Here is a 22,044-nt window from a genome sequence, read left to right as displayed (position 1 = left end):
TCGCATCAATCATCTCCAAGCGCTTTACAGTTAATGAGCTACTTTTTGAAGTGTAGCCAGAAACATGAAATGATTATCTCTATGTCACAAACCTCTAGGTTTGATTAGTCCCGCTCCAGGCTTAGAGCACAATAACAAAGTTGAACGTGCCAGTGTGGAACTGAGCAACTACCATCTTGCAGATGAGACATCAAGTCAAGGGCTGACCTGCCTGCCTGCATGATGGAAAGGATCATGTGGCACTATTTTAAATAAACACGAGGTGGTGGGGGGCATGTTATTCCTGCTCTCCTAGTCCAATACTCATCCACTAATCATCACCACACAAACATCACCAATTATCACCTTGTTGTTTGTGGGGCATTTGCTTGTGCAAGTGTTGCCATGTTGCTCCATTACAACAGTGACTGCATTTCAAGAGATCTTCTTTGACTGCAGAGTGATTGGAAATGGTCACTTTGTAAAAAGCTTAACATAAATGCAAATCTTTCTTCTTTTCATACCTGCAATTTTTAAAAAAAGATTTATAATAAAAGACCACACATCAGAGAACACAAACTGTGTTAATGAAAAAAATGGAGCACATTCTGTCAGCATTGACTAGTTATTCATTATTACATGCATGGCTTGTGCACAAACAATCTCTTCTGCAGAAACCATTGTAGTAGTTTACCATTCTGGTGTGACTCACAGTGGGTTTTTTTCTCGTATAGGTTTTGGATTGTACAGTGACATAGCCACAGTATTAACAACTGAGCTGAAGTATGTACAAGTTCTTAATGAATGTTGTAGTCACTCAATAGGACTTCCATGACATCAAGATAATTCTCCTGGTTATTGGGGTATAAATTTACGAGGAACCTAGAGATGCACAAAATGGAACCCTCAAAATTATGAAACAAACTAATAAAAGCTGATCCAGGCTAGAGATAAGAGTTAAAAATAAGGAGGCAAGTTTAAAAAGGAGCATCAGCTTGAATTTCTTCATCCAAAATGATTATAGCCACAGGATAAATCAAGCAACGTCATTGAAATAGCATGTATTAATGAGAGCAAGAGGGAATTTAATGTATTTTTGGAAATAGAAAGGATTCAGGGAAATGGTAAGAATGGTTGGATTGATCCATGAAAAATGATCCAACTTGCAGTTGATCCAGTTCCTAAAACTGATGTTCTCAGAAAAATGATGTATCACTTCTGTGGGTGACCAAAGTGGTGGCCATAAACATTAGATAGTCATACCAGGAAATTCAGGACCACACCTCTCCCCAGGAGACTGTCAGAATCAGGAACTCTCCACTGTATGGAAGGATATAAATAACAAAAGGATATTTATGAGGATGCTGGAGGGCATTTTGATGGGACTCGAGGGAGGGATGGAGGCTCATGTGAAGAATAAACAGCAGTAAGGACAGTTGGGTGGCACAGACTGGTACAACTGTTAAAGTAGCCAGTCATCCAGTTTTGCACAGGACAGCCTGGTTAACACTGGTCTGGCTACTGTCAGGAACAGGGATTTTATAACAGGTATTTTAAACACTTAGCTCAGACAAGCATAGTGCTTGTTGCTTTGTTTGTCTGCAGAAGCCTTGATATGGCAGACAAGAAGAAAACAGGATTCTTTCATTTCTTTCCCTTAGGTCTTGCTGTCTTTCTAACTGCACTGAATCTCTGCAGTTACAATGACATTACCTTCTGTGCATTGGTACAATGTCCAGTGTTGGTAACCTCCAACAGTGGCCACCTTTATACTGTGCGATATAATTCTGTGATAACTTCATATATAAAGGGCTGAGGGACATCCTGTAAGAGCCTGATTCCACACAGATATTGTGCTTGATTTCATTATCCTCAATTTCACAGCCAACATTTCTACATTGGTCTGACTGAACTTGACTTCTACTCAGCGGGTCCTTAGATGCCTGATCCATGCCCTCTCTAACACCACTGTCATATTTAAGAGTTGAGAATGGGATTGAAGTCAAGGTGGAAAATTCACAAAATCCCTTTTAGTAACAGCAAGAACAGATGTAGAAAAGGCAGTTAGTACAGTGGAAAAAGAGATTATAGTAGATTGCATTATCACACTGGATTCAATTGGTGCACAATGCATTTGAACTCAGATGAGGTAGAGGTCATCAAGTGTGAGAATAAAAAGGGATCAATGAAAGAAGCAATGCTGATGAGAAGGAAGAACAAAAGTTACACTCTGTTCAGCTGCTAGTCTGAAATTTAGATTTACAACATGAATTCAGTAATTTAAAAAGTTCCCATTTCCATTCCTAAAACGACAACTTCAGTGAAACAGAATGACAGTGTTGCCACTTTAAACCCGGAGAAACCTGTGATCGGTTCCTCTTGGGGAAGTCGGTGGAAACTTTTTAATGGATTATTTTGTTACTGACACAAAGTTCAAGATCTGAACTTTAAGCGAGCAGCTGGAAATCATTTTAAAACATTCCAATTTCTTCAGTACAGTGAGTGAATAAATGCATTTCCACTGTCGTGACCCAAATCAAATTGAACCGTCAAAATCTCAGAAGCCTCTGTTGAGTGAAACCCCGAGCAGCTGCGTGGGTTTGGAGTTCAGTTCAGCACTTATTTTTAGCATTTTATGCATCATCCACTACCAATACACCACCACTAACCAGACTGCGATAAGGGAAGAGTAGATTTGAAGAACATCTTTGTTATGTCAACACCCCAGGACAAAACACAGCATCTAAAGTATTATGAGTGATGGTGATAATTGGAGCTGTTGTTGTTGAGGATCTTGTATAAGACAAATTGTTCTTAAAGATACAATATTGAAATTGCATTCACCGAATACAATCTGACCATATAACACAGTCTTAGGTGGAGAAACAGATAGCATTGCACAAGGCTGCGGTGAAAACTTCTGAGATATGAGCAGCTCATCACCGTGGTAGTCATGCCTAACTAGCTAGTGTAGATGGTCCCCACTGCGATTGTTCAGTAAACTAATCCTTATATCAGAAAACTGTCTCCTCTTTTTAAGGACTGAAAGATCTGTTTCCATGCTGTATGACTCTGTGACCCGTACAAACCCTTTGTCTTCTACCATTGATAATTAGGCTGAGCACAGACAGGAGAATTGGTGGCAGAGAACATTCCCAGTCATAAGCCACCAACGGTTGGTTCTCAAACAGAGTACAACAGCTATGGGGTGGGAGGGGAGAGTGTGGTTTGGAGATGTGGGAAAACCTGGAGCCTTGATGATGGGAGGAGTCATACAGCATGGAAACAGACCCTTCGCTCCAACTAGATCATGTTGACTGTGTTCCCAAACTAAACTAGTTCCCACTTGCTTGCATTTGACCCACATCCCTCTAAACCTTTCCTACTCGTGTAATTTTCCAAATGGTTTTTAACCATTGGAACTATACCTGCATCCACTACTTCCTCTGGCAGTTCATTCCACATTCGAACCACTCTCTGAGTAAAAATGTTGCCCTTCATGAGGTCTTTAAATCTCCCCACCCTAAGAAAAAGATCCTTCCTATTCACTTTATCTATGCCTTTCATAACTTTATAAACTTCTATAACATCATCCATCAGCCTCCTAAGTCCCAGTCGATCCAACAGACCTTTATACCTCAAACCCTCCATTTTTAGCACAATCCTGGTAACTCTTTTCTGAACTCCATCCAATTTAAAACATCCCTCCTACAGCAGGGCAACCAGACCTCTACACAGTACTCCAGAAGAGGCCTAATCAACATCCTGTACAAACTCAACATGATGTCCCAACTTCTCAATACTCAATGGTCTGAGCGATGAAGGCAAATGTGTTAAACACCTCCTTAACTACCTTATCGACCTGTGATGCAAATTTCAAAAAATTATGTACCTGAACCCCAATGTCTCTCTGTTCTATAACACTATCCAAGGCACAACCATTAATTGTACAAGTCCTCCCTTTGTTTGTTTTACCAAAATGCAATATGTCATTTATCCAAATTAAACTCTATCTGCCACTCCTCAGTGTATTGACATAATTGCTCACGATCTTTTTGGTAATGATAGATAATCTGCACTGTCCACTCTACCACAATTTCAGGTCATCGACAAACTTACTAACCATACCTCCTAAATTCTCATTAAAATTATTCATATAAATGACAAGCAAAAGCGGACACAGTATCGATCCATGTGGAAAATGACTGGTCACAGAACTCCAGTCCAAAAAAAAACCCTCCATCACCACCCTCTGTCTCCTACCAAAAAAACCAACTGGCAAGCTCATCTTGAATCCCATGTGGTTTAACTTTAATTAGTCTACCATGCAGAACCTTGTAAAGTCCATGTAAATAACATCTACTACTCTGCCCTCATCAATCTTTTAGGTTATTCAAAAAACTCAATCAAGTTTGTGAGACATGATTTCCCTCGCACAAAATCATTCTGACTATCCCTAATCATGCCCTACCTCTCCAAGTGAATGGAAATCCTATCTTTCAGAATCACCTCCAACAACCTACCCACCACCAATGTCAGATTCACAGTTCTATAGTTCACAGGCTTCTCTTTACAACCTTTCTAAAATAAAAGCACAATGTTAGTTACCCTCCAGTCCTCTGGCACCTCCCCCATGTTTATAGATGATACAAATATTTCTGCAAGGGGCCCACAATTGCTTCCCTAATTTTCCACAACATTCTGGGATACACTTGATCAGGTCCTGGAGATTTATTCATCTTCATGTTTTCTAATATTTTCAGCACTTCCTCTTCTGTAATGTGAACTGTTTTCCCCAAGTTCTCTAGCCTCCATTTCTTTATCCACAGCAAAAACTGGCCTGAAATATTCATTTAGTATCTCTCCCGTCTCCTGAGGTTCAACACATAGATGACCTCATTGATCTTTATGAGGCCCTACTTTCTCTCTAGTTGTTCTTTTGCTCTTAAAGTACTTGCAGAATCTCTTTGGATTATTCTTAACCTTATTTGCCAAGGCCATCTCATATCCCATCTCTGCCCTCCTGATTTCCCTCTTTACAGTGCCCCACATACTCTATACTCTTCAAGGGATTCATTTGAACCCATTTGTTTATATCTAATATCTGATTCTCTATTATCCATGACTAGAACCTCAATAATTTTATTCATCTATTGTTCCTAACAGCTTTACTTTTCACTCTAACAGAAACATAATGAGTCTGAACTTTTTTTATCACACATTTGAAAGCCTCCCATTTATCAAATGTCCCTCCACCTGCGAACAGTTTGCTCCAATCAACTTTTGAAAGTTTTCCTCTCATACCATTACAATTTGCCTTACTCTGATTAAGAACTTTAACTTTTATGGAAGGCTTAACCTTTACTGCAATTATTTTGAATCTAATAGAATTATGATCACTAATCCCAAAGTGTTCCCTTATTATCACTTCTCCTGTCTTATTTCCCAAGAGAAGGTCAGGTTTTGCTCCTTGTCTAATAGGTAATTTACATATTGATAAAAAAAAATTTCTTGAACACATTTAATAATTCCCTCACCATCCAAGCCTTTAACACTATGGCAGTCCCAGTCAATGTTTAGAAAATTAATATCCCCTACTATTCCAACCCTATTATTCTTACATATACCTGATATATTTCTCTGTATTTGTTCCCCAATTACCCTCTGGTTATTAGGGGTCCTATAGTACAGTGATCATCTCTTTCTTATTTCTACCCATATTGTTTCAATGGATGATCCCTCAGGAGTATCCTCCTTAATTACAGTAGTAATGTTTTCCTTAATCAAAAACACTACACTCCCTCCTCTCTTGCCTCCCTTTCCATCCTTCCTAATGCATCTAAAACCAGGAACATTGAGCTGGCAGTCTTATAATTCCTTCAGCCAAGTTTTAATAGCTATGGCATCCCAGTCCCATGAACCCATACATGCTCTGAGTTCATCAGCCTTACCTATAGGACCCCTTGCATTCAAAGGAATCGAAGGTCAGAGTGAAATCAGAGTCCTTCTGGAGCCTGTCATGGTGGGACAACTGGTAATACCTTATTGTGGAAGCTACTCAAGATGGCATCTAGATCCCAGAAATAAGTACAAAGGCACTCAGACTTCTGAAACCACATCATGCTCATGATAATGAAACTATGGGTTCATGATTCTTGCAAATACTGGCTGGCAGTAAAAGTCACTGATAGGGTTTGTAGTATCAGTATCGTACCTAAAGTACCAATCCAGAGTTTTGAGTAAATCTCCCTCCAATGGGTTGGGTTTTATCATCTTTATAAAGTTGAGGCTGCTCCTTACTGTCCACACATGCGCATAATGATCAATGTCAGATCAGAAATGTGGGCTAATTGTTCACTATTCTCATTCTATAAGTGCTTGATAAAGACCTGGCAGGCATAGGAGAGGATGGATCCTGTTGGGTCACTCTTTGAGCAGGTTGTCGGTATCATTTGGCAGAATACCTCATCACCTGAACTTTACACTGAGCACCAAGATATTCCTTGGCTCGCGGTGAGAAGGGCACTACCTGTGAGATCCTTCATGTATACCCGAACTCTGCGTGCCACCACACACTGCCCTCAAAGCAGCTGCGGGGGGAAGAGATGAGTGGTCAAGACTATCACATATCTCCTGCTGGAATGTGTCTTGACAAAGGAAATCTGGAGAGAGATGACATGGTTCTTGTCGAAGTTCATCCCGAGCAGCTACATGATACATGACCCAGTGCTCCACGATCTGTTCCACAGAACGCACACAAACACAATCATCTACTGCACCTGGAGTACTATCAACTCAGTGAAAGACGCTCTTTGGTCTGCCTGAAACTTGCTGGTCTTCCAGAGCAAGGAGTTGATCTTGACAGAGTGTTACAAACTGACATATTCCAAGATCCAGGACCACGTGCTGAGGGACACAGTAAAGCCTGGGAAAAACCACTGTCTGGTGTCTTCCTACCAAAGTTAAATTGAGGTCTACATTAGAGTGGTGCTGGAAAAGCACAGCAGGTCAGGCAGCATCCCGAGGAGCAGAAAAATTGACGTTTTGGGCAAAAGCCTTCATCAGGAATAAAGGCAGGGTGCCTGCAGAATGGAGAGATAAATGAGAGACAGGTGGGGATGGGGAGAAAGTAGACATGACCTGGAGATTGCAGTGAGAGAGAAACTCACTGAGATTTTTGTAGAGATAGGAGGAAAACTTCTTAAAGGCAGGCATCCTCGCAAGAAGATTCGCAATAGAGTTAAAATTAATTAGGTAAAAACAAGGACTGCAGATGCTGGAAACCCATTCAGTTATCAGACCCTCCCAGTGCCTCCAATATATGCAAATATAGTCTTGTACAAGGGAGAAAAGCCTTTGGTTTGTTTGTTGGGTAGAGTCAAACTCCAATGTTTGTTTAGTGCTTCCTCCTGCTACTGTACAGAACCAAATTGCTTTAGTGACTGGATGTATGTAAAGATATTTTATGAATAAAATCTATTTTTGAAAATTAAAATAAGTTCATGCAGAAATATCTGAATTGATTTTACTGAGTAGTAAATCATTGCTGAATAACCTCTCTGGCCCTGAAAGATTAACTTGACAATTGTGGACTCTCATACGTTCAGAAAAATTAATGTCACAGTTTTTTTACATTTATCCTTCATTTTCCTAATTTGCTCCTTTCAATTTTAATTTCCTCCCATGTGCACATCCAAGTAATTATTTTGCCTCCTGTACAATGATTTAAATATAACACCTATTTCTTGCTTTGCTGTCTGCTTGAGGATTCTTCAATCTGAGCTGTAGACAACTTCTTTCTCCCTTGCCCTGCTCATAGATGCCATCGTTTCACCTGTAGAGGGAGCTAAATTCAAATAGATGCCAGGAGAGTGGAAACCCACCATTGATATACTAAATGTCTGTGGGCAACCGTGTTGAGAGATGAACAATATTTTGTCACAGCAAACTTTGGGCCCTGAGCTTCCTCAGAAACAAAAATCACAAGTTTTCATTGCTTTCCTTACATTTTTCAAATAAAACTAAGCAAATGATCGTCCATGCTTTGAATAATTACCTTCGTATCTTAAAGCTACTCCAGTAGATATACCAGAACTGTCAGTAGTCAATTCAATGAAGAAATGCTGTGAATCGCTGACGATGCCTTCGATGGGCAGATACTCCACTTCATAGGAGTCATAAACTGAAGGAGCGTCAATACTGTTCCCATTTCGAATTATGAGCCTGGCAAAGAAGAGAAACTTGAGTGCTTATTTGAAAAGTTATGTCAAGTTAAAGTTGACACAGTTGGCCAAGTAGGCATACAAGCCCTCAAATCTATTCTGCCATTCAATCCAATCATGTTTGATCTTCAGTCACTTTCCCACTTGCTCCTTAGATACTGAGGTAACCATTCTTGGAATAGATACTAGAACTATGGACACTATTCCTGGTGTGGCCTCCTCAAAGCTCTGTCAATTGTAGTAAGACATTTCTATTCTTGTTTTCCTATCCTTTTGCAATAAACCTCAACATGCTATTTACTTTCCCAATTGTTTGATGCACCTGAGTGTTAATTCTCAATGTCTCTTGTATGAGTACATTCCAAATGTACTCTGAATATCAAAATTTACAAGTTTTACATTATTTTTCAACAAAATCTGCTTTCCTATTTTTACCACCACAGTGAATAAACTCATACTTCTTCAGATTATTTTCCCTGGTTTCCCACTCAATTAACCTGTCTACATCTCCTTGCAGCCTCTCTGAATCCTCCCCTTAACTAACATTCTGAATTCCAGTCAAGATTAGAGTGGCAGTGGAAAAACACAGCATGTTAGGCAGCATCCGAGGAGCAGGAAAATCGATGTTTTGGGCAAAATCCCTTTATCAGGAATGAAACCCTTCTGGTTGAAGGGCTTTTGCCCAAAACATCGATTTTCCTGCTCCTTGGATGCTGCCTGACCTGCTGTGCTTTTCCAGCACCACATTAATCTTGACTCAAATCTCCAGCAGTACTCATCTCCGCCTAACATTCTGAATTAGCCTAGAGATATTACCTAAAGGCTCTTCATCCAAATTATTAAAATAGATTATAAACAGCGACATTATCAACATTGATTCTCATGTTGCTCCATTACATACAGCCTGTACAAAAATACCACACATATCCCTATTCTTTCCTTCCTTATCGTTAACCAATTTTTGATCCTTGTTTATATAATCACCCAAAATCTGCAAGCATTTACTTTGCATATTTGCCTTTTTGAAACATAAAAGATTCTTAGAGCTTGACAGCTTGCGGACAGGTTGCTTCCCCTTGTGGAACAGTCTAGGACTAGAGAGTATATTCTCAGATTAAGGGGTCATGCAGTTAAGATTAAGATGAGAAGGAAGTTCTTCTCTCAGTGGGTACTCCAACTGAGGGATGCTTTAGTTAAGAAGGCGGTCAAGCCTGAGTCAATGAGTAAATCTAAAGTTGAGGTGGATAGATTTATAATCAGGAAGGGAATTGAAGGTTATGGGGAGGCAGGAAAGTGGGTTGAGTATTATTAGATCCACCGTGATCTTCTTGAATAGTGGAGCAGACTTGATAAACTGAATGGCCTACTCTGTTCCTACATCTTATGTTCTTATTGAAGAACTAAGCATTTCTTTCAAACTGTGTATCTACTTTCTTCTTGAATGCAAGTAAGGGACAACATAAATTATTTCATTCAAGTGCTTTGATTATGATTTCCCAGAAACTGAACATCTGGGGAATTCTCGTTGGTTGCACAGTCTGAAGGCCTATGTTTCCCCAAGCCTCAAACCTTTTCTTCCAGCCAACCAATTCAGTGATAAGTTATCGTTGACAAGATAATTTGGAAATTCAGAGCCCGGGAACGTATAAGGTTCTTTGAAATACAGTCTTGTGCACAGCTTAACACCTAAGTTATCCACTTACTTGAAAAGTGCTGCATTCATGAGGATAGATTCCAGTCATGATTAAATTTCAGTTCACAGGATAATTCCAAATAGCCCAAGTTCATACGGCCAGGGCAATGCAGCTTACAGTACAGAACATAATAAGAAGTTACATTTACCTGTCATCGTCTTCAGCCAATGCAACTTTCTCAAAGTGCAAATGTAACTTCTGTCCTTCTGGAGCTTCAATCAACCAGTAACAGGTCAGGTTGTTGCTATAGTTACCCGGAAAGTTGGGCGACGTGATGCGGCCTACAGTTGCATTTCGAATTAATCCCCCACAGGTAGCTGTAAGAGAAAAAATTGCAGTTTATTCAGCGCCCATTCCTCAGCTGAAAGAATCTCAGGAAGAACATCTAAAGCAATTACTTCCTGGCTCTTTGCTCCATTTGCAATGGAATGGTAACACAGCGTTAAGAAAGCTGGTGGTAAGACAGTGCTGAGTTGCACAAAAACATAAGTTGCATCTTTGGGAGTTTCTTCTCAGACAGTTGTGTTGTTATGGTTTCACAATGTTCGTCTAGTTACTGCATGTGAAAATTATTATATAAAGTTACACTCTGTGACAATGCCAGCATTGTCAAATACATACTCGTAGATGTAAATTGGAACACCACTCATGCACACATCTTATATTTATATGTAAATTTTTTTTTACAGATATTGGGCAATGCCAGAGCTGTTGCCGTATTTAACAGTTGTCTCACAGAAATGGATGTGTTACTGGAAGTCAGGCTTGGTGACAGGAGTGCCTGATGATACGTGAAACATTTGTGAGATTGCAAATGCCGAGGTCACATTAATACAATAAAACAGTTTTGCTGCAGTCAGCTACTTTTTCATCAGGGGTGGATAGGTTATTTCACCGCCAAGTTAATTGTCCTGCCTTCCAGTGGCCCTAGCACTGCACTGCGTTGGATCTCTTTTCGTATTGAAATAACGGATGTTTCTTTGCATTTCTTGAAAAAGAATAATTAAGATGAGTACCCAAGTTGATGGATTTAAACAAATTTAATCCTTATTTTAGAGAATGAAGAGATAAGGATGGAGAATAAGCTTTTTGATACTCCTTGAAAACTATTTTTTATCATACTGTGTGGCATCTGTTCTGAAATTCATGATTCAAGTTTGAAACAATGATTAAAATTAAATTCAATGAAGAGAATTATTACAATAAATAAAAAAAACATTCAAGCACAATGGCTACCTGTAGAGCAACAACAAACATAAATAATATAAAACACAGCAAATTGTCCCTCCCCTCAAATGCATTTCACATGTTTTACTAATTTAATCCATCACAGAGAGCAGACATAAGCTATTTAATAAGGTTACAGAGTTTAAGAGCATTTGAGATAACACCTATCTCAACTCCTCTCCTAAAAGTAAATTGTAAATAATACCAGACGTACCTAGCTTTATATCCTCTGAGACATGCCCTTAAATATGATTTCTACGTTTTCCTGAATACATTTATATATTTCCTCACCCGTAAGATGAGCTGAGCTTTATCCTCAGTACCCATTCTTATGACTACTTTCTTCCATCATCACCTCATTGCCTGTTTTATTCACCACCCACTAAATAATGGAAACAGCCTCATCCACAGCCTTTGTCCCCTTAGAGATAGACAACTGTGATAGTCTTCTGGGGTCAGGCTGTTTGCCTCAACCCTCCTTACATTACAATTTGTACGCAGTGCTTTTCCTTGCAAAATATTTTTAAATGGTTTCTGCAAAGATGTTATTTAAATGTAATTTGTTGTTGATCTATTATTTACAACAATGGAGAAAATAAACCACATTAATAACGTTATGCATTATCTAATAACACACTGCATGGTTTCTGGGCTTCAATTAATGGATTTTGTTTTCCTAATATAATCAACCACTGATTATTATGTGACAATAACTATGCATTAATTGCTTAACCTTTCATTCGAAACACCAAGCTTGACGGGCTTGATTGGTCATCCCTATTCCATGTTTCTGATGCTCTTCTGCACGATAAGTTTGAATTAGCTTCGCCTCCTATGAGTGTAGGCCCACAAGACCAAAATGTGCTTCTAATTCCTGCAGTCTGGACTCTCGATTCTGGTTTCTCATTCAGATTGCTAACTCTCATTGCTCCTTTCCCTTTCAGTCACTGACTGAAACATTGAAAAAGGATTTCTGAAAGTCTCTACTGCGTATATTTCTTCTATTGCATTTTCTACATCCAAGATATCTACCACTTTCTCAAAGAGCTTCTGTCAAAATATGTTTCTCTTTTGAAATCCATGCCTGAACTGACACCTGAGGTGATATGGAAAGAGCTGTAAGGAGGAATGATTTTTCCTGACTATTCCAGAACATTCATTGAGGCAAGATCCTCCCATGAGCAGAAATATTTTCCAAAATTTGCAAATTAGAAAACAAATTAGAGACTTGAAAGATGCAAAAGTTAAAACATTTGTTGATATACTTGTGGAATGAATAAATATTAAAAGGTCACTCCATTAAGAACCGTCAGTTCTCCTGTCAGGATAATTGTTTTAGGATCAAGTTTCTGTTCATTAATATTAGTTTGAGTCAGTGCCACCTGGGTAGAATTGGCTGAACTGATGGAGAAGACAACGGATCTTGAAACATTAGGAAGTTATGCCTGACACCAGGTCAGGATTCAATTTGCCTGAATGAAACCTTGCCTACAAATTTCATCATCCATCCCTTTCTCCTCCTAGCTCTTGGGTAAAATGGTAAAAATCTGTCGGTTCAGGAAGGATATTCAAATTGTATTCAAGTTCTTTGTTGGCTGCTTAAAAGTTCTTCACATCAAAACATATATAATTTACCATGAAGCTGACCAATAAGCATCAAAAGACTATTTAATGGCTCAGCATCTTATTTTTAAAAACTATTTTCACTAATTTTATGTCATAAGAAATCAAAGAACGTCTGAATGCCCTTACAGAAGTTCTTATTTTTGTTGCTAAACCTGTTTCCAGCACTGTTAATAGTATTAATACTATTCTTAAATACATCAAACAAATACATTGTAATGCTGAAAGACATAATTAATTTTGATCATACTGCCTGGCTGTATTGGCTCACAGCAGGTTTTAAGCTTGTGATTGTGCAAGTAAATTTTAATGTGAATTTGAAGCTTAACTTAGCCAGTGTAGAATCAAGTGGATTTTGTATGACTCTGCCAAAGTTGAAACTTTGACTGAGGTCTGAATCTACAAAATGAAGCATGAGCTCTTTTGAACAGTGAGGTTTGGGTGTTGAACGTTTTGCCATCTTGGGTTGCAGCTAATGAAAGACCAGAACTGCTCAACACGACCTTTGCTGCTGTGAATTTAGTTGATGAGTACAAGTGAGCCAGTGACCTCACCTGGAGGTTCAATAAGCATGTGACAATAAAGGCACAAGCCGGAAACACAGATGTGCCTTGGGTACCCGAGGCTCCTGTGGTGAGGTATCGGGAGTAAAGAAAATGTTTAAAATGATAAAGAAAATTTAATTGAAGGGGAAATGCCTTAATCATGAAGGAGACACAGCCAACAAATTCAGTGACTTGCTGCCCTGGGATATTTTATTAACCTATTGCCTGGGATTTTATCCAGGAACAGGTGTCTTCCCAAGGAGTATGCTTCATACTTCAGTCTGGCATGTCATTGAATGAAGGTAATGCAACTCCTCCATGGATGATGTCATGACAGACTCTTCTACTGCTCACTGCCCACTTACAGACCACACCAGCTGGGCAGCAGGTTGGCCATAGAATCCTCGACATATCTCAGAACACAAGGAAAAGGAGAACCCAACAAGCCTGCTCCTCTTCTGCTTCCAATATGAGTGTGTGTGATTTTGGGCTGCAACTGACTTTCCCACCTACCTCCCCTACACCTTTTGATTCCCGGACACTCCAGAAATCTGTTTCTTTCAGCCTGTGATGACCCACTGGAGGCAATGGGCCATAAATCAAGTTCTGCTTTTCCTGGAGTCATATCAAATGGTAAAGATTTGCTTAAAACCTGCAGTGTACCTCCAGTAACCACACTTTCAGATCAAGGTAGGTAGAAAGCATGAGCCAGGTTTCTGTACTAACCAAGATTTATTATTTATGACGTGGAATTAGACTCGTTACAGGTAAACAGATATAAACCATTGGTATATAACATTACTAACTAAAACTCTAATCCTCTCGTAAACTCCCTCTTACACTCACACACATATACAGCAAATAGATTATTGGCAGAGGTACAAGAAGTGGAAAGTGAGTTCAGTGGTTTTTGCTTTTTGGTTCCAATGTTTAAATAATCCTCCTTCAGCGACATGTTCAGATGTGTTTCTCTGGATGTTTTGACTGGTTTGTAAGGAGTACAAAGTAACTGATCCACTTGGAAACCGTCTTTGATTTATCATTTTTTCCCTAGAGTTGCTAGACTCAAAAGCTGACTCTGTCTTCTCTTCAGATGGTGCCAGACCTGCTGGGTTTCTCCAGCAATTTCTGTTCTAGTGCGTTTCAGAAGAATTCAATTGTGGGTGATGCCTTGTGAGTAGAATGGACAGAATTAGTGAGTAGCAGCTGTGAAAGACTTTGGTGGATTATTAATCTGCAATTCCTTCCAAACTACCTATGACAAGAGCAGTTTCCTGGTCAGCAAGAACCATGTTGTAGCTACAATGCAACAGTACCCCTATCCTCATGTTAAAGACACCATACACAAATTCTTGTCATGCATTGGCATGTTCCAAGGGACAATCACACATACACTTACAACCAACTTAAGATCCACAATTGGAAACAAAGCATGGCTCAATTATGTTTGCTAAAAACTACCTTTACTAATATGCTAGGTCTTGCTTTCTACAAACCAAAAAAATATGTCCAGTCATTGCAATTTTTCCAATGTAACACCAGCCTGGGAAATAACTGTTCACTGATGCATTCTCATTGGTAAATCTTGACTAATCAGGGTCTACTTGACAGTCAGCATCCTTCTATCATGCGGTACAAGTTGCTGCTTAGTTTGAGCTTTGGTATTCTTATGTGTGTCCATAACATTACAAACCAGTAGGAAATAGGAACAGGAGTAAACCATTTGGCCTCTCAAGCCTACGCCACCCATTTGATTAGATTATGGCTGATCTCAATGATAGTGAGATAAAAAGCTTCAACAACAGCATGTCTCATTTTCTCAGCAATAAGCCACATGTGTTTTCATTCACCATTCATACACATGGAAAGGGATTCAATTCTCCAATGCATACACCGAAAGCAATAAATGTATCTTTCAATTGAAACATGGAGCTATATTACCACTTGCTAAAGGTCAGTGTACATGCCCCTGGCAAGTATTGATCTTGGCTCTCTAAAACACAAAGAAATCGTAACCCTATAGACTTGTACAAATATTGAAAATATTTCAGTACTGTACTTTCAATGCATCAACTGAAGGGAAGGATACATCCCTCAAGTTGGAATCTAACAACAGAATATAAGGTGAATGTTCCACTAGTATAAAGCTGGCTTTGCACTACGTTGGACCTGTGCAAGGGCCACCAGCTTTTGAGACTGAGGTGTCACATGACCAGCAACAATCTAAAAGCAAAGTTGGCAGGTTTGCTAAAAGCTAGCCTTGATTCCCATTTTACTGGGTCTTCTATTTTCAGCTAATACTGTGAGAATTTCATCAAGGAGCTTAATGCGAGTTGCACAATCTACAAGCAGTTTACAATTCAAGCTCTCAAAGCAACTTGCTCCAGTGGCAAATTGTCTGTCTGATTCCAGCTGTTGCTGCTGAGCAAGAACAGAGGGTGAACATTTAAGACTCATCAATGAAAGCTGACTACATGTGCTCACTGGCTTAATTGTAGGAATTTGTTACTCGTGCCTAGAAGCAAATTGGTGCACTTTCTAAACCTAAGAAAGCCTGTTTTCAAGGGCAAAAAGGTCTTGTAAAAATGTGTCGAGACAGACAAATGCTTTGTACTGCAGTGATCAGGCCTGTCTCAGATTGAAATGCCAGGTCTGCCTTTGCCGAAAGCTCTGACTTTCTGGGTTGGAAACTTGAGGCTTCAAAGGTCACTGCAGGAGGACAAACCCAGCACAGGAAATCTGTCCATGTATTAACCTTGCATACACATAGACACAAATAATTCTTTAGAGCCAAAGGACATGTTTTAAAAAAACGCAAAGATTTTTTTTACCAGAATACTAATTAGATTTAAAAGCTAGAGAAAACCTTTCAGACATGACTGTATCTACAGGGAAAATCTTCAAGTTGATTTTTCAGTGTTGCTGAGGTCAGTTTTAGTTGAAAAACATTACATTGATTTCTGTTTCTCTAGGAATGGAGCAATGATTCATTAAATTTTAATCTGTGTAACTATTTCATTGATTACGTTACATGGTTTTACATAGAGTTACTGACCTGCCGCCTGTGAATTTTGTGGTCCCAGACAGAAGAGGTCAATGCAGCTCGAACTGAATAGGGAAAACTTGGGGAGGAAGTGAAGTGTTGAAAATGTGTTGCTGGAAAAGCGCAGCAGGTCAGGCAGCATCCAAGGAGCAAGAGAATCGCGTTTCGGGCATGTGCCCTTCTTTAGGAATCTCCGAGGAAGTGAAGTGTCCCAATTAGGATTGAATGGAGCTACGTATGGGTAAGAATATTGTCTCACGCTCTTACTGCAGCCATCATTGAAACCAACTGTTTGCACCTTTGCAACTTTGAGGAGCAAATGAGGACTGCAGATGCTGGAGATCAGAGCTGAAAATGTGTTGCTGGAAACACGCAGCAGGTCAGGCAACATCCAAGGAGCAGGAGAATCGACGTTTCGGGCATTCCTGAAGAAGGGCTCATGCCCGAAACATCGATTCGCCTGCTCCTTTGATGCTGCCTGACCTGCTGCGCTTTTCCAGCAACACATTTTCACCTTTGCAACTTTGCCTAACTTTGACCTTGCCTCTGCTTCCTTGTTGCAGAAACCCTCATCTGTTGAGTTGAGGCCCTGTTGGTCATGGCTGACCATGGGTTGCACCCTCATCTATGCCATTGTTATATTTAGACTTGATTGTTTCAGTACACATCTGTCCTGGCAAACTTTCGTCTGCCTGTGAACTTCAAATCTCTGCAGCCATGTCTTAACTTTCATTAAGTTCACTTCACTCACCTTTCCTGTATTTTATAGAATCCATTCATGGGATATAGGTGTCGCTGGCTGGGCCAGCACTTATTGCCCTTGAGAAGGTAGTGGTGAGCTGCTTCATTGAATTGCTGCATTTACTGTTTTGTAGACCCATAATGCCACTACGGAGGAATTCTCTGGTCTGTTCTGACTCATGGTCAAATGGAGACTTGATTTTAAAAATTCTCATCCTTATTTTCAAAATCTTCCATGAGGCATTTGGTATTGGTCAGAGCACTGCGTATAGGAGTTAGGAAGTCATGTTGCAGCTGTACAGGACATTGGTTAGATCACTTTTGGAACATTGTGTGTAATTCTGGTCTCCCTCCTATCAGAAGGATATTGTGAAGCTTGAAAAGGTTCAGAAAAAATTTTTCAGGATGTTGCCGGGATTGGAGGATTTGAGCTACAGGGAGAGGTTAAATAGGTTGGGGCTGTTTTCCCTGGAACATTGGAGGCGAGGGGTGACATTATAGAGGTTTATAAAATCATGAAGGACATTGATAGGGTAAATAGACAAGGTCTTTTCCCTGGGGTGGGGGAATCCAGAACTAGAGGGCATAGGTTTAGAGTGAGAGAAGATAGATTTATAAGGGACCTAAGGGCAACTTTTTCTCACAAAGGGTGGTGCATGTATGGAATGAGCTGCTGGAAGAAGTGGTGGAGGCTGGTACAATTACAATATTTAAAAGGCATCTGGATAGGTACATGAATAGGAACGTTTAGGGGGATATGGGCCAAGTTCTGGCAAATGGGACTAGATTATGTGAGCATATCTGACCAGCATGGACAGGTTGGACCAAAGGGTCTGTTCCTGTGCTGCACACCTCTATGATTCTATGACTCCACAGTTGCCTATCTTTGTAACCTCCTGGCCTACAATACTGAGCCTTCCTGACTTTAATCACCACTGTTTCATGACTGTGTCCTCAGTTGCCTGGGCCCTAAGCTATGTAATTCCCTCTATAGATTCAATTGCCTCTCTTTCTTCCTCTGGTTCTTCTTTCAGGGGCACCCTAATTCTAAAGAAGCATCACTTCTTATTTTCAAAAGTCAGTTGCACTCCCAAAACCCAAAGAAATGTCAAACCTTAAATTGCTTGGGAAGTTCAGTTAAGGGAAATCATACTAGCATTGAGCTTCATCATTGCGATAACAGGAATTTGGCTTAAAGAGGGACAAGTAGGTATAGTGTGGCGCTGGAAAAAACACAGCAGGTCAGGCAGCATCTGAGGATCAGGTGAGTCAATATTTTGGGCAGGTTAAAAAGGGACAAGTCTAGCAGTTCAATATTCCTGAATATAGGTATTTCAGGCCAAATAAGCAAGAGGATTTTCAAAAAGTGAAACTGCAGCATTATTAGTTAAATAATCAAATACAGCTGTGAGGAGGGATGACATACTGAATGAAACATCAAGCCACACTGTTAGTTATGTAATATTGACCCCAAAGTCGCGGGACACTGATAGAGGAGCAAATATGTTCGCAAATTTCTGAGTGCAAAAGCAATAAATAGTTGGGGGACTTCAACCACCCTAATATCAAGATTAGATTCCCCACACTGTGGCAACTGGCCCTTCGGCCCAACAAGTCCACACCCACCCAGACCCATTTTCCTCTGACTAATGCACCAAACACTATGGGCAATTTGGCATGGCCAATTCACCTGACCTGCGCATCTTTGGATTGTGGGAGGAAACCCACACAGACACAGGGAGAATGTGCAAACTCCACACAGACACTCACCCAAGACTGGAATCAAACCTGGGACCCTGGTCCTGTGAGGCAGTAGTGGTAACCACTGAGCCACCGTGCCACCCCTGAGTCATCATATTCCCCAACTGGGATATAAACAGTGAAAGGCAGACATAACACAAAATTCTTGAACTACATTCAAAAGAACTTTTTACAGACAGCACATAACAAGCCCAATGGAGTGCAATTCTAGATTTAGCCTTCGTAAATTTCTTACTTCAGAAAATGCAGAGGAGTGTAAAAAGTACAAGGGTGAACGGAAAATGAAAATAGAAAATGAGGAGCAAAAGTGAAAAATATTAGCTGGAAAATCAATGAAAATCCGAAGATGTTTTCACACTACTTTGACAGCAACAGGATGACAAAGGTAAGGCCTATCAGAGATGTACATGGGATCTTGTGCAGAGACACAGATAATGAGGGCAGAGTTCTAACTGAGAACTTTGTCTCTTTTTCCACAAAGGAATAGGATGATGCAGTCATTCTAGTTACAGAGGAGACGTGCAAAATATTAAGTACAATAAGCATAATCAGACGGAAAATGCTACAGGGATTGACCTTCTTGATGGGGACAAATCACTAAGACCAGATGAATTGTAAATCAGATTGTCAGAGGAGCCAACAAGGTCATAAAAGATGTACTGAGGATCATTTTCCAGTCCTTACTGGATACAGGTTCTGGAGGATTGGAGGTCTGTGAATGTAGGACCATTGTTGAAAAAAGGCACAAGGGATATGAATGGGATTATTTGGCACCGCCCTTTTGGCGCTGATCATTTGGCCATGCCGTTTTGGGCTCTAAACTGTTTTGCCGCTCATTACTTTGACACTGAGCTGTTTTGGCACCAATTCAGAATAAAAAAAAAGTCTTGTTTGGTTAAAGAAGAGAGGGTGACTAACGACCCACTCGTTTTGTTATCATTTTCTCATTTAACAATTGTTAATAGTTATCTAATGACTTGATGATACTTCAGTTCTTCTGTCTTCACATTGGAAAGCTGTAATACAATTTTCTTTCTATTTTCTTGCAGAGCCCATACCAGAAATGGCTGAAAACATTCTAAGCAAGAGAGACAAACCAAAATTTTCACACAATGGTTATCTATATGTGCTTGATAAATGTAGCAAAAGTGACCCATCTTTAAAGTTTTGGAGATGTGAATTAAAGAATGGGTGCAAAGGTCACATTCACACTAAAAACCCATGAAGTAGTAAAAGAAGTGAATGGGCATTCTCATGGTGCTTCAGCAGTAAGTGTGGAAGCTGCTACCATCAAAACAAGTGTAAAACGTAAAGCTGAGGAAACGTTTGAAGTGCCGTCATCAGTTGTAAATGTTTGCATTGAAAATAGTTCTCAAGTTGCTCAGGCAGCACTTCCAACTTCAGACGCTATGAAAAAAATCGTACGAAGAAAACGAAATCAAATCAATTCTGCTCCTCTAAATCCTGTTAGTTCAAAAGAGTTAGTGATCTGTGATGGGTATAAATTTTATGTGATGAGCAATGGTCAATGTGAAGACTTTTTAATTGGCGATAGTGGTCAAGAAGATGAGAGAATTTTAATTTTTGGTAGAAAGAGCTGGGTAGTAATTTTACGTGATTCGGAAGTCTGGTATGAGGATGGGACATTTAAGATGTCTCCGTTATTTTCTCAGGTTTATGTTATTATGGCAAGAAAGCATGGAGGAGATTTTCCTGTATTATATGCTTTATTACCTAATAATTATGTTGGGAGGCCAATGAGATGAGGCAATGGGCGACGTTTGCCACCTTTTCCTCCAGAAATGTCGAATCTGTACAGTCGAGCCATAGCTGGTGAGGTTCGAACAAACAATCATGCTGAAGCTGCACATAGAAAAATATATGCAGAACTAGGAATTAACCATCCTGTCATATGGAAATTCATCGATGGTATGAGGAGAATTAAAAAAGGGCGTGATGCGTATTACGAACAGTTGATTGCCGCGAATACTCCAAATCGAAAATGTCTGAAATACATTAGAACGCATCTTGAATATTGTACAACAGTTTGATTCAAGGGAACCACTGGAATATTTGTGTGCTTTGGCCTACAACTATGAAATGCATGAAATTATTTATAATCATTTTATTTGTCGAATTATTTTAGAAGCATTGTAAGAAATTCGTTTTTATTGCATTGTAAGAAATCAATCTAAATCTTTTTTATTCATTATTTTTAACCTATTCATTACAATCTTATCAATTTATTCAAGATATGACAAAGGCACCAAAACAACTCGGCGCCAAAGTAATGAGCGCCAAAACAATTTAGAGCCAAAATGGCGGTGCCAAATGATCGGTGCCTAAAGGGCGGTGCCAAAACGTACCCAACCCCAAGTCATAGCCAATTACTTATAAGACTGATTAGTCTGATTTTAATGACTAGAAACAACAGAGTGTTGGAATTAACTCTTACTTAAGAAGACATGGATTAATTAGTTAAAAATCACACAATACCAGGTTATAGTCCAACAGGTTTAATTGAAAGCACCTGTTGGACTATAACCTGGTGCTGTGTGATTTTTAACTTTGTACACCCCAGTCCAACACCAGCATCTCCAAATCATGAATTATTTGGGGATAGTCAGCATGTTTTTGTTAAGGGAAGGCCACGTCTTGCTACCTGCATTGAATTTCTGAAGAACTATCTGTTTAGGGTAATGCAATAGATGCTGTCTGCATCTTTAATAAGGCATTTGACAAGGTTTACATGAAAGGCTGGCCAGAAAGGTTTAAGCCCATGACGAATGTAGTGGCTTGGATCCAAAACTGGCTCAGAGTCGCAAAATAAAGAGTAAAGGTCAACAAATGTTTTTGTGAATGGAAAGTGGATTCCAAAGGTGTTCCACTGGGCTCAGTTTGGGTGTCATGCCTTTATAACACATACTAATGATTTAGAATCAAATATTGGAGGCACTATTCGAAAATGAGCAAATGACACAAAAATTGGCCAGATTAATTAACAGAGAAGAGAATGGTTGTTGACTGCAGGAAGTTAGCAATAATTTGTCAGTTGCAGAGTTTCTTTTTCTGGCTGGTTACCTGAATTTGTAGTGTCTTTGTGGTTACCATACAGAGCATCTTGTTGCTGCAGATGGGGGTGTTCTGCCCTACATTCTTTGTTATGGAGCCAGTTGTGTAGTGGTAAGGTGACGACGAGTAAATCAGAG

At 39.7% G+C, this 22,044-nt stretch overlaps 1 protein-coding gene across 1 annotated transcript in view; it reads right to left on the bottom strand.

The window, feature by feature from the left end:
- Positions 1 to 22,044, bottom strand: part of sez6b (seizure related 6 homolog b) — a 428,333-nt gene that overhangs the window by 121,600 nt on the left and 284,689 nt on the right. The window contains exons 5-6 of the mRNA XM_060847773.1: positions 10,044 to 10,212; positions 8,036 to 8,202 (exon numbers count right to left, since the gene is read on the bottom strand). Of these exons, the coding sequence (XP_060703756.1) occupies positions 8,036 to 8,202; positions 10,044 to 10,212 (336 nt within the window). The remainder of the gene's footprint in view (positions 1 to 8,035; positions 8,203 to 10,043; positions 10,213 to 22,044) is intronic.

This window comes from Hemiscyllium ocellatum, chromosome 31 (assembly GCF_020745735.1).
Source record: "Hemiscyllium ocellatum isolate sHemOce1 chromosome 31, sHemOce1.pat.X.cur, whole genome shotgun sequence".
Lineage (NCBI taxonomy): Eukaryota > Metazoa > Chordata > Chondrichthyes > Orectolobiformes > Hemiscylliidae > Hemiscyllium > Hemiscyllium ocellatum.
Note: the sequence above shows the minus strand (reverse complement) of the source record. Positions and strands in the feature narration are given on the sequence as shown.